Genomic DNA, 13,845 nt, shown 5'->3' on the forward strand with positions numbered 1-13,845 from the left:
GGAACACTTCTCAGAGGCTTAATGTGTTAGTCAATATTTAAAATCACTTGCAGCTGCAGAATAGGCAGGTCCATGATACAGAGGTTTGGGTTATGTTGTCATGGGTATGATCCTCCTCTTGAGGAGGATTTGAAATGGGTTTTGAGAAGTAAAGAATGGGCAATACCTAGGAAAGGAGGAAGTTCTACAGAATTTTCCTCTCCAATGAAAGTAACTTGCTTGTCTGCTTCTAGAAGTCCTGGGCTCTCTCCTGTGGAAGGGGTTAGCAGCTAGGATGCTGATTAGATTACAAACACAAGGGAAAACAAGACTTCTTTGCGTGACACTTGTCCAATTCAGAATGCAAACACCTTTGAGAGCGAGTCAAAGAGTGGTTTAAAGAGAAAGCTGGGCAGCAGTGAGCTAGATACCCTCATCTGTTTTATGCTATTTCTTTATCCGCACACAGTGGAAAAAAAGTTCATAATTTCTTTTGAGGAAGAAGCATTTCAAGTGCATTTGCTATTAAGTGATGTAGAAATGAACTACCAACGTTAGAGGCCTTGGATGCACTGGTAAATGGCAGACTTTCAAGGATTTTTTTTCCCTTTTTTTCCCTTTTTTAATTTTTTTTTTTTTTTTTTTTGCGCAGCATAGTGCAAATTCCTTTGTAAGGACAGGAAATCTCTATAGGTGCTTTCTCTGTCAGGTAGTTGTGAAATATTTTGAAAACAACTGACAGCAGCCTCACATGCTGGATTAGACCTATTTTGAATAAGTATCTTGTGCCTGTGTTGATGGGCTTCTGTGTTTGGGGCTGGGTGCAGGTATCAAAAGACATCTTAGATTGAAAGCTGCTCTTTTCAGTGCTTTTCAATTCTTTTCAGTTCAGTTTTTGCAAGAATTCATCATGCAGAAGCGTGTCTTGTAGCTATGTAGCTTAAAATGTATTTAATGTTGCTATGAAGATCGCACGATTACATGTAGATGCTCCTAACGTATTAAGAGCACCATTATGTGCTCTCTAAAGGAATGCAGGCACGGCTGTTGCTTCTGCTTGAAGCTGTTAAACTCCTGTGACATTATGCATGGCTTAATGAACTTAATGAACAAATGAACTTAGAGGTGATATTTATTGTGGTTCCATGAAAAGCCTTGATCGTCATTCCAGGTGAATGTAATCAGAAGGTATAATTATGCAGCGTTCTCCTGTAGAGTAAGTTCTTTCAGCAATTCTCTTCACAAGAAATGGCTGTTGCTCAAAGACCTGCATGCTGGTTTAAGTAGAGCATGAGTCTAGAACTGAGCTTTGATACTAACCTTTTCTTTGTAGCGAACCCCCTGAGTTTTAGCAGCATGAAGCAGTGAATTTACCTGTCTAATCTAGACCGTTGCTGCAGGTTTGAGGATACCAGCGTCCCCCCTTACTCTGATGTTTGGGAAACGTGATGCTGCAGTGACAGGCTTCTAGCAAGGAGACTGAGACGTGTGTGAAGCGGATGCTTTCCTGCTGATTGCAGGCAACAGATGACTTCATTCGAGTGCTGCTGTTGTTGTTTTAGAGCCAGGCTTTAATGGAATCAAGACATTCACATTAAATTAATACGTTTTACATGGAGCCCATCAACTAACATTTAATTTGCTTCAATAAGAAGTCAGGGCATGTGGGATCAAAATGGCCTGTGCTTGGGATAATCTAGGAGAATGCCCGTCTTTCAGGACCTTATAAATGTGCACGTAATCAAGGTAACATCTGTTAGTAAGCTAATTGTTCAATGCAACCTTGCCTCTAGTTTAGTGCAAAACTGCAAATGGATGGAAAAATGAGCTCTTAAGCCAGGATTCTAAAAGCAGAGAGAAAGGTGCATTGTTGGGTGGCTTTTTTTTTTTTTTTTTTTTTTTTTTTTTAAGAAGAAGACAGAAGAAAGTGTTGTAAATTTTTTTACATTTTTTTAAATGAAATCCATCTTGGATGGTTCACGTTTTCTGAGCTACCGAGAGCAGGTGATGACTCTGTATTTACAATCCATGTCTGCCTTCTAGAATGAGGAATGGTTCCATGAGATAACAAATGCGGGTTCTGCTCTTGACGGAGAAACACCACTTGGTATCTGGCAAACGGGTAAACAGAGACTGATGCTGCAGCAGTTTTAGTATCGTAAAGTTTGTTTGCATCGGTTCAGGCAGTCTTGAATACGATGCTTTCCTCTCCCAGGTACCACAACATGTTCCTCTCGAGCGGTGTGCCCTGCCCAGATTTCTGCCTCTGGCCATTTGCAGGATTAGGCTGTGGATCCTTTTGTGTAAGCATCATAACTTTGCACTTCTGAGGGGCCGTTAAGTCGATTCAGATGAAATCAGGGTATAATAAGCAGAGTTACAAACTGTAATGTTGATAGTTATTATCTAGGTGCTGGAGAAGGGATTAATGGGCATGTTCCTACAGCCACGCAGCGAGAGGCAGCATGTAACTTGTGTGAGTAATCTGGGATGATTAAATTGGTTAGGCTTGTGTGTGTGAAGTGTTAAATCTCGTGCCAGCACTGGTGAGCCGTGCAGCACGCCTTGCCATTTGGAGTTCCCATAAACAGCGTATGGGCGTCAGGAAGGTCTGAAAGCACAAAGGAGCAAGCAGTGCTCCCACAAAGGAAAGCGAGCACAGAGACGTGTCTCTGAGCGGTGACGGCAGCACCAGGGGTGTAATTACTCGGTCCTGCAATGGGATGGGTGTTTTCTCCATTTCCTTGCAGGTGTGGTGCATCAGAGAATGCATCGTAGGTGCTTCATATCTTAGGGATGAGCAAGGCTGGGTGCATCTCATGCCAGAAATGGAATAGTGGTGTTTTAGCATGCAAGAGAACACAATGATGTTTTTCCTTGAGATGGCACGGTGAGTTCATAGAATCACAGAACCACAGCGTGGTTTGGTTGGAAGGGACCTTAAAGATCACTTAGTTCCAACCCCCTGCCATGGACAGGGACACCTCACACTACATCAGGTTGCTGAAAGCTTCCAGGGATGGGGCAGTGTTCATAGTCACCAGTAAGTTTTATCTTTGTCAACATATTCATCAATATGTTTGTCTTCAGGAATCATGTATTTTCATGATTTTCATTTTCATGAACAAATACACAAAGGGTGTATTTTGTTCCTGATGTGGACTTAAGCATTCGAGCAATTCTTCCGCCTTTCTGCCTAGAGCAAGAACATATCTTAAGTTGTACGTTTATATCTCTCATACTTCCTAAGTGTGTTGTCTAAATTACATTGTACTTGCATCTAAAAATCCTGTGTTTTTGAAAGAAAATCACTGAACTGCTTTTGGAAAGGCAGACTTCTCAAAAACTAGCTTGCTGTCCTGAAGAGGTTTTGTGAATCTACTCCAATGGGCAATTCTCTTCACCAGTGTGTATTATGAAATTTGATTTGGTGATACTGGGAGAGAAGAACGGACAGAGTTTGTGTTCGTTGATGCAGGTATTCAGGAGTGGGATAGCGTCTTGAAGCTGGTTTTGTCGAGAGAGCCTGCTCAGTTTAAATCTATGAACACTAGGATTGGAAAACGTTACAGAAGCTTTTAGGGGATACTCCGGTTTTTGAGATGCCTCCGTCTGCCCTCTTCTGTTTAGCAGAAAGTGTTAGTATTGGTGAACTCACAGCTGCCCTTCCAATTTCCGAGGAAACGCACTTTTTGGTGTGACTCAGATTGACAAGAATAAGGCTTTAAGCAACCTTAATCGTAGCTGACTATTCATGTGTACTGTTTGCCTAACATCCCCGTAACGCAGCTTTTCCCTTTAAAGAGAGCAAACATCCTTTGTTCTCCTCTAAGCTATGTGAGACACTTACTCTTAATCACAGGACTGCAGAAGTAGTTTGGGGCCCGAAGCTGCAGTGACTGAATGCCGCTGGAATGTGATATGTCACATCTGGTAAGAGGGGAATAGGTCCGGGACTGCTCAAACGCAGACTAGCCCTTTTTTGGGGGTGGGTGATGGTTATGACTAAAACATCCTTGTAGGTGGGGAAGACGGAGAAAAGCTTGATTAGACTTGAAATTCGTATTTCTGTTTTTTCTTTCCTTTTAGAAGGAAGCGAGAATAAAACAGAACAGAGAAGCTCTGAAGTCCAGTAGATCTGGATGGTGATATTTACATTTCAGGGTCAGAAAAAAGATTTTGGATGCAGCTGGAAATCATAGCAATGGATGCATCTGAGCCAAGAAATAAGTGTATGTGAGACAAGCAAGAGCAGCTATTTGATATCCTGCTGCAAATATATCAGACTGATGGACTTTAGCCTGTAGCATGCGCAGCCCTCTTCTTTTGGGCATTGTAGTCCTCCTTAGTCCTGTCACTGCTTCTCCTGTGGCTTTCCAGCAGAGCACTTGCCTGTCTGCCTGTCCTCGACCTGCTCTCCCTTCAGGTGAAGGGAGCACCAGGCTTCGAGCATTTCGTGGACATCCCAGGCTGCGCACCCCCGTGGCAGCACTGCTGCTTTTTGCTGAGAAACAGAGGGCACCCGCAACCTGGGATTAAGCCTCGTGGAAGACCACATCTGCTCTAAAACAGTGACGGAGGAAGATGATGATGATGATTAGCATAGAATACTGGGAGAATAACTTAGAGCATGTTGAGTATTAAAGATGTCAGCGCCATAGTTAGCATCTTCTCGGCAGCCTGCTGACTGACTGCTTACTGGAGCGTTTGTTGGAGCGTGTAGTAGCAGCAGCTGCCAAGGTCCCTTTTAAAGTCCTGTGTGTTACAGCAAGTAGAGAGTGATCATATGAATGAGCAATCTTTCTATTGTCTCACTTGCTTGGAAGTTCAAATGGGGAATTAATCTCCTGTCCCATCGTCACCCTCTACCTTCCCAGCCTTCTTCATGTATTCACTGCAAAGAGTCTGCTGAGGTTTAAGTGTGAGGAAAAAGCAAGGCTGACGTTTTCAGCTGTTAAATGATGCAAGTCAGCTTGATGTGGGTGGGAAAAATGTGTTCTGAGGTTTACAATGTGTTATTAATGGTTAGCAGGACCCTTATTATCAGTCCAGCATGAATTCTTTTCTTCTGCCAGGCGCGAACTTTTTGGTTAAAAATGATCTGATTGTTCCTATAATTAAGAGAAGCAGAACCCAGAGCAAAGCTGGGGGTTGGGGTGTTGTGGTGTGTGTAAAGAAGGCAGCCTTTTCCTCTCTGAGTCTGGCAGAAGGGAATTAGGGCTGTAAATCACTGTTCTGTGAAACGCACTTTAACTGGCACAAAGAGAAGAAATGGAACTACTGGAATTCTTGCAGGATGAGGAGGGTTAGTCTGAGCAGACTTTGAGATGCGTAATTTTGGCAGCTGCCCAGAACGGCTGAACTGCTAGGGAGGAATGCTAATCCTTTTTGCTAGCTTTTTGGCGTAGTCAGTAAAAATACGCAAATAGGTCTTCCAAAAATACATCCCCCTCTGCAGAACGCACAGTGGACTGTAGGAATGCAAATAATACAGCAGGAGAACCTGAATGCAGCTGGTGTTCCCGATTCCAGCAGTTAAAGCCTTGAGAAGCAGCAGCGTATCAGTTCTTGCAATGTCTGCTTTGCCTTGCATCCACAAATGACAGCCTGCTGGCAGAAGGACCAGAAGGAATGGTTAAAGCCATGCAACATTCCTGTAACAGAAGGAGATCTTACAGATTGCGAACCTAATTGACTACTTTAATTAATTTCACCTTCTTGACTTTAGTATTAAATCTGAAAAGCAAAATTACTATTTTTACAGGCACGTACATGGAATTAGTAGTCAAAAAACAAATAGGTTATGGAAATACAAGCTAAAACATTTGATCACAAATTTAAATTTCAGCCTAAATATTTTACTCCGCTTGGCAGCCAAGCCTAGCTGGTAGGAATATGCACAAGTCTTGCTGCATAAATCAAACTTTGGTTGTACACTGGAGGGCTCACGCTGTTTTGCTGGCTGTTCCTGCAGCACAATAGCAGGAAGGAGCGGATGTAGCCAGCATGTCATCTTGGCGCTGCGCTCCACGGTGCTACTGCATTGAGATGTCACTGTTCAGGTGCCTCTGCTGGCGCCCGAAGACAGCAAAGTGCAATGCCTGCAGCCAGTACTGCCGAAACGGTCCTCCCCGGCTTCCATTTCAGATGGGATTCAGCTTCCGAGGCAGAGATGTATTGAGTAGTGTGATATTTGTGTATGCAGCCACCTCGGTGGGAATATCCTGCAATCTAGCTGTCACCAGGTTTCTTTGTGAATTTGTAAGTATGCTGAAATGATGTGTTGTGGCAGGTTTCGCCTTGCAGCCTAGCATTTTCGAGAATGATTTAATAGCTTTTTGGTCCCATGGTTTGCCGTTTTCAGTTAAGGTATATATATAGAAAAACATACCTGTAAGTGGCAACAGAAATAATTATAATGCTACTTGGGCATTATGCTCATAGGAGTGTTTTTAATTGTGTGGTATCCAATATTTACTGGATTATTGAAAGCAAATGTCTTGATGGCAGCCGTCAGCCTAAGTTTCCAGGTAGGCTTTCAGATCCCCGGGCTTTGCCAAGGGATTTGAGGAGTGGCAGGTTCGAGCAGACGATGTGACCTCCTCGTCAGGAAGGCTTGCTGAACGGACACTTCGAAGGCTTCGCAGACTAAGTCACCAGACCCTGGTTCCCCTTCGCTGCCAGTGCCAAAATCATGCTTCTGCTCAACTATAAAAAGGAACGGTGGCCTTCCTGGGAGAATGCTGAATTGCTTGGTGAAGTTACTGTTTGGATTTGTGTTTCTTGGTTGTCCGGTGTGTCAAGTGTTTCAGACAAACATTTTCCAGGGGTATAATTCATATTGTTATAATAGACTGGGCAGGTCTCCCGTGGCACTATTTATTTCAGCAAGTGGCATGCATTTTACTTTTTTTTTCCTGAGCTCAAACCATATTCTACGTATGAATGTGTGTGTAGTCACATTTTCAAGAACTTTGTGTTCTTGAAACAAGCAAAAACGCAGTATTTGACAATACCTTTTTGAAAGGTTTTTGTGCAGAAAAGAGGAACTGCCAGGTATTTCTGTACTTAATCCAATCATATGCTCAAACATAATGATGCCTGCAGTATAAGGTTTAGTCGTACAGTTTGTAACTGTGTAATTCCTTTCCTTGCACCCTCTCAGTACTGCGAGTGAGTATATATGCCCTGCATTCAAAGATACTGGTAGTGCTGGGAAATGCTGAGGCGTGTAGGTTCCTGAGGATTTTGATGCGGAAGGCACGCAAGTGTTGAAATTGATTGGACCGAACGGGTAAATAGTGAGGCTGTTGATTTGGGTAGCTTAGCTTCAAGTGCTTCCCATTGCACTGAAAATTTCCCACCTTATTTGCAACCAGATATTGCACAGAAGGAGGAACCGATCCCAGTGAGAGCTGATTTCGCTTTGACTTTTTTATAGACTTATGTTCCTGGTTTGAGGGTGTACAAGTGAGGGGAACCATCTGCTTGATGTTTGAAATAACTGTCATCGTCCTACAGCAATCAGAAGACTTGTGATTTGGAAAAAAAAAATACATTTCTTCATAGTTAACGCTCCATCTGCTGCAAATCTTCTCTTTCAGATGGGAAGAGGAACTGACAAGAAGAATGAGCCTGGAATCTATGGTGGAAACCTTGCGAGAGGTAAGTTTTGCATAGTATTGAATGGTGTAGGCTTTCTCCACACCTATTATTCCATAAATCATTGGAAAAGAAGTTGTCTTTCGGTTAAAAGCCCCTCTTCTAGTCACAGCAGCTGAATGCCTTGCTGTGTGCTAGAGAACAGCGTTAGTGTTTGGAAGCTGAAGCAGGAAGGTGCTGACTTTTCTGACCGAGCGAGATGCGGGGGGTGCCGTGCCTTATCAGCCCTCCTGAGGTTAAGTGAGGAAGCATGTGTTGCCCCGTGGCCTCTTAGTTCTTTGTGTGCTTTCTCTTGCAGGAGGCGCAGGAAGCGGAAGCTCTCCAGGAGGAGTTAAATGAAAAGATTGAGAGACTGAAAGCAGAACTTGTGGTCTTTAAGGGTCTGATGAGTGATGTAAGTATACTGGAGAGCAGAGTGGCCGCCTCCCACTGCCTTTGTGAAATGTGTGTGTCATGCAAGTGGCTTCATTCATAAAAAAGTTATGGTCTTAGTGAGTGCTGCTTTGTAGTTAGTATTATGGCTGCCTTTACGATCTAATGCATCAGACAGATCACCCTTCCCCCTGCTTCCTGTCTGGTCTGTGTAGAGATGCATTAACTTGCTGCTTAGCCCATAACCTGGACTCTTCCCTCCCTCCCCCATTCTCCACTGCTGGCAATGCTGGCATTCAAATCTGCAGCCATGGGAAAAAAGATAGAGAACTCACAGGTTAGGGGAAAGGGTTCACCATGCAGCAGCACGACCTGCTTCTAACGAGAGGGGTTTTGCTCCGAGACGTGCAGAGAAGTAACGTCAGAAAGGAATGCTGTGTGTGTGTTCCTACTCCCTTCATGAAAGCCCTGAAGGGGTTAACCCAGTACAGTTCAGGTATTTGGATTTTTCCCAGTGCTGTGTCAGCCTAAGAGTTGAGATAAAATATAAAAGGAATAATAAAAAAAATCCCAGGAATTTCCTCATGCCTTGTTTGATACTGACTTTCCTTCAAAGCTGGGGGATGTTTTAGGCCATTACTGGGTAATTTTGTCTTGCATTCACATACTGATCCTGTACTCGTGCAGGTACCTGGAAAGATAAACCATTAAGTAAGGTGGCTTTCTCTGTAAGACTGAAGTAGTGTGCTGATGCCAGCTGTCTAATGAAGATGTCTTATTATGCATACTTATTCAGTAATTTTGTTTAGAACTGCTTCCTCCGGTCTTTACATAAGCTTGCAGAACCTGCTCCCTGATGTCAAACATATTCTCTCAGGGCCACTAGATCTGTTCATGTGAAATTTGGCAATTAGCTGTCTCTTCTTTTGATGTTTAATCAAGAATAGGTATGCTTGGTTAGAGGCGGTGTGAAGAGGAGAATCTTGTTAGGGCTGCGTAGCTTACAACTTTTTCACTGAGGGAGAAGTGTTCAGAGTGTACAGAAGGGTGGTGGTGAATGCAGACACCTACGTGAGAGAAAGCATGCTGTGGGCTTTGCACATGCTGCAAGGTGGAAGAGAGCAAGAGAATACTTTTTTTTTGAGGCCCACCATGTAAATATTCAGAGCAGAGGAACACAAAACCTACCTTCTACCTTCCTGTTGTTAAGAATCACTGCTGCTTATTCAGTTGATAATATTGTGTTTAGAGAGCGTCGTTGTTTGTAGCCTCCTTTTCCTCAACCTGTTTGGAAAATGAAAACCTCCAGGTTTTTCAAAGTTGTCCAAAGGAGGCTGACAGAAGCTGGAGAGGAACCCTGTCTAGTCTTTTAAAACAAAGAAAACAAAACCAAACTTTCTCAGTGGAAAGGGGATTTGGTATTTAGGAATGCTTTGCAAGGAGTTTTTCTGGTCTAGCTATTGAAGCGGTGCTTTCCAACAGTGAGTTCTGTTTCGGCTGGACATCTGTGCTTTTTGTTACTTCATGTGGCTGCAGGAGTGCTTACTGTCTGAGTAGGAGTATCTCTTATAAATTGCGTTTATAATTACTGCCCTGAGTGAAGCAGAACAAAATGCTGTTCACGTGGAATTTCTGCCAGGCTGCAAGTCAGGTTAATGCCAATCCGGATATTATTTTCTGTGTCACAAGCTTTTGTGGATCTCTCTAGATCCAGTCTGGATTTTATGTTTCATGGTAGGTGTGAAGTTGTTGTGTAGCCTGGGTTGTGTTTTGAAAGCAACTTCTCCTTGCAGGCATAGTTTTTCTCTCTGAAGCTGGGGGAGTATGGAGTACTCAGCAGGTTTTAGACTTTTCTGTTCAACACATGCTCAACAGGGTTTTATCTCCTCCACTTTTAAAGCTTTATTGACCCATAGAGAAGTTCACTTTTGCCATACGTAGAAGTTGTTTTGGGGCGGGTATAGATTTTTCCATGGCAAATCACTGAGCTGAAATTTTACTGGAAATGGATATGAACGTTAATTCTGTTAGCTGTCTGGTCTATTTAGACTGTCCATGTACTGCCTTTCCTGGAGAACAAGACGTGATATTGTGTAAGAATGGTATGCCCTGGGGTTAGAGAGATACTATGGGGTATCTCTGCTTTCCTGAACTGTATAATAATAGAAGATAATCACTGCTGTCCTTCCTGCAGCCCATGACAGACCTGGACACAAAGATCCAAGAAAAGGCCATGAAGGTGGACATGGACATCTGTCGGCGAATCGATATCACAGCCAAGCTGTGTGATGTAGCGCAGCAGCGCAACTCTGAAGACGTTTCCAAGATATTCCAGGTGATTAGGCTGTGAATTTTCCATAGGATAGGACAAGTAGTAATGGGTCAAGAGGGAGCAGTGTTGAGAAGTGTGGTCCAGGCCACTTGCTTTTCTTTTCTTCTTTTTTTTTTTATTTCTTTGTATAGATATGTTTTCTTCTTTCTCGGTGTTGAGTGTAGCTCTCTTCTGCAGTAGCTGCTGTAGTATTACAAGCACAAAATTCAGAGAGCTTTAAAAAAAAATAAATCTCAGGATCTTTAAGATATACTGTTAGTCTGATCCTAGTCTGCAATGAATGCAGGGGGGGAAAAAGCATTCCAGGGCCTAGGTTTGCATAAATGGTTTCCTCCTCATAAGTGAGAGGTGTTAAGCTTGTGGAACTGTCGTCTGAATGTTCTTATTTCTGGCTCAAGCTCCACAGCCAGAAATAACACTTCTGTGGTGGTGAGTTGTGATTGCTTTGTGAGACCAGAAACTCTAGTTGCTTTCCTTGAGCTCCTCGGTGCTAGGAGGAAAAATAATTTAATTTTCTCCTGAAGTAAGCAGTTACGGCTCTGTGTAGAGCAAACCTGTAACTCCCAACGCAGTTTGTCTTGTGTCATACCTGCACTATCAATGTGATTAACCCAGCTTCCTTCCACTTTGGTCTAAGTGTTGTGTTCAGTCTCTGAATAAGCCCGATGCTTTTCTCTGCATAGTGATGCCATATAGTGTGCTAAATGCCATACCAAAACTCTGTAAATACGCTTGTGGTCTCCACTGGTTGTGCATTTTGGCTGTGGTGAAGCTGCCTAAATGTTTGGAGGCTTTTTTTCAAGAAGCCTGAAAGATTCAAATCTCCAATCTGGAGACAATTTTTCTAGCACATTGAGCCACTGCTTGGTGCCAGTGGTTCCTTCTTGTCTCTGAGTAGAATTGCTCTGCCTTTCTGCTCAAAGGTAGCTGCAAAGTGCGCTTTTGGTTGAGCATGCAGTGGTTAAAATGATCAGCAGGCAAGGAGAACAATACCAATAAGGGATGGCTCACGTACCAATTAGAGGAAAAGCTACAGTGGGCTGGAAGCAGACTGTGATTTGTGACTCCGGTACCGTCTGTAAACTGCTGTGAATATCTTTTACGTTCACAATCCTCAGCTGAAGAAACGATCCTCTGTGCCCTGTGCAGGGCTGTCCCTTGAATTCTCTGCACATCTGCAGATTTCGTTTCCTTTGAGGTCGTCCAGGAATTTTCATGGTTCAGTTAATCCTTCTTCTCACTCTGAAGACTAGCGCTCTGGCTCTGCTTACGGGGTGGGAATGACCCTGAAATAAAGACTATCCAAAACGGTTTCTTGTCTGTTCTTCATGGCTGTTCAGCATGGGAGCAACAGCCTGTGGTGGTGGCAGGAGAGGGAGAGTTCTGTCATTGCTCTCAAGCCTGCTGCCTGGGCGCTCCTGCCAGCTTATGCTTTTACCCTGTATCATTCTAACCTCTGCATGTTCTCTGGTAGGTCCTAGACCGTTGTTAGTGAACAGACAGATGTCTGTAGAGCGCTGGCAGCCTGCAGCTTGCTTTGCTCTTTGCCATTTTTGAACTGCTTTCTTGTGCTCTGTGTTCACCACTCACTAACAGATGCAATTCCTGTCTCGAATACATGCTATCCCTGAATTGCCTGGGAGCTGATGAGCAGTTATATTCACCCAAATGTAATGCCTCTCCTTTTCTTATTTCCGCCACTCATGGCGCAGCAGCTCCAATGAGCCTTCAGTCACTGCTCTTCTCTTCAATTAAGGTGGCTTCCAAGAAGAAAGAACGAAAACTTGCGTCTGACGACGACCTCTCTGAACAGGATGCAGACAACGGCAGGTTCTCTGATGATGAGGTCAGCTGCTCGTTGAACATCACGGATGAAATGAAGCGTATGTTTAATCAGCTGTGAGTATTCTGGAGAACATGGGAAAAACTGTCTGAAATGCGGACAATCCCAGAACTCGAGTCGTTTCTGTAGGCTTTCAGAAACTTTTTTTCTACCACCCAGTATTCTCTGTGAGTTGAGCCTGAACTGCCAGCGTTGTTCGTACTCAGAAGTTTACTAGAAGTTCAAATAAAATTACCAAACTAATTTCTTTATTCCTCCCTTAGGTAGGGAGAGCTATAGGGAATATAAAAAAATAATAACATTTGATGTTTATACATTGTTAGCTGGTAACTAGCAAAAGAGGACACATTTAAAGCAAAAGGTACAAAACTTGAGTCTGTATTTGCTGTGTGTTTGGCTAAAAATTCTGTTACAGAAAGCAATTAAGGAAGCTAGCTGGTGATATGCTCTACTGTTCTCCTGTTCGAGAAATGATGAAGATGGCCACAGGCTAGTCAGAGTTCGGAGGGTCTCTGCCGCTTTCCCTTGGCAAAGGGAGCCCCAGCCAGTGCCTTAGGCTTGATTTCTGTGGCATTTGAATGTGTCTCTTCTGCCAGCTTCTGCAGGGACTGTGCTGGGAGAGGAAAGAATTCCCAGTGCTTTCCCACACAACATAGGACAGTACTTAATATGTAGGAGTATACAAGATATTCTCTAAGGAGCACTAGATCCTGTTGTCAGCTGTTGCCAAATTCTGGTTTCAGGCCATTTGTCCCTTTTCCCTCATTTTCACATGTTTTGGACATGTTTTGCCCAAGTGATTCTTCATGTCAGGACTTTTGTTTTAGATGTCCTAGCACTTATTCACGGTAATAAATGCAGATTTTTAACCACTTCACTGTTAAAATTCAGTGTGACAGCACATAGCGTATAGATCTTTTAGAAAAGCAAGAGACTGAAGTTCAGTCACTAGGTCGGTAATGTTGTATGGTTGGTAATGTATTTAATTTTTAGTTTTGCTTTTAGACCTGCCCTGTCATACCTAGTTTTTATTGGTCCTTCTTGGTGACATGCTTCTCTCTTGGTCTATTTGGCATGTAGTGCCGCAGGAATTTTGTTGGTATGTTCAAATAGGGTTGATCTGGAACAATCTTTGTGGCTTATTGAAAAAGCATGCTTCTACCTAATTCTGGGTTTTGGGTCTTCGTCATGTAGAAGGTAGTTATAAATAGCTGGCCTTGTGAACAGAAACCAGGTGCAACTTGGATCTGAAATGATGACCTTAATCTGTAAGCGTCAAGCGGTAAAACGTCAAAATGCAGTCAGTGTTGAACCGAGTGTCTGAAAAAAGCAGCAGTCAGAACTGTGAGTCTGCACTCTGACAAGGATAGTTCTTGCAAAAAGGAACTGAGCTGAAGAAATTGAATTGCAAAAGGCAGAACCACACGTGTCCAAAGTCTTTATTTTATTATTTTGTGAAGTTGTGTTTAGACAAATAGAATTATCTCTTTTGCCAAGCTCTTCGGCCTCCTAAAGATGATGTTGGGCTCAGCTTCCTGACTGAGATGTTATCTGCTTAAAAGGAAATGAACTAAAGAAACAAAAATGCATCAGTCAGAAATTAGCAGACTACTGCTGCAAGCAACTTCAGCTTTTTGTCAGACCTCCTTAACGCGGA

The 13,845-nt window shown here is 43.2% G+C and overlaps 1 protein-coding gene across 1 annotated transcript in view; it reads left to right on the forward strand.

Annotated features, from left to right (window-relative positions):
• The window catches only part of IFFO2 (intermediate filament family orphan 2), a gene marked incomplete at its 5' end in the record, with an annotated part of 39,459 nt that overhangs the window by 15,293 nt on the left and 10,321 nt on the right, over positions 1–13,845 (forward strand). The window contains 4 exons of the mRNA XM_035344949.1: positions 7,584–7,644; positions 7,940–8,035; positions 10,208–10,348; positions 12,102–12,244. Of these exons, the coding sequence (XP_035200840.1) occupies positions 7,584–7,644; positions 7,940–8,035; positions 10,208–10,348; positions 12,102–12,244 (441 nt within the window). The remainder of the gene's footprint in view (positions 1–7,583; positions 7,645–7,939; positions 8,036–10,207; positions 10,349–12,101; positions 12,245–13,845) is intronic.

This window comes from Oxyura jamaicensis, chromosome 21, assembly GCF_011077185.1.
Source record: "Oxyura jamaicensis isolate SHBP4307 breed ruddy duck chromosome 21, BPBGC_Ojam_1.0, whole genome shotgun sequence".
NCBI lineage: Eukaryota > Metazoa > Chordata > Aves > Anseriformes > Anatidae > Oxyura > Oxyura jamaicensis.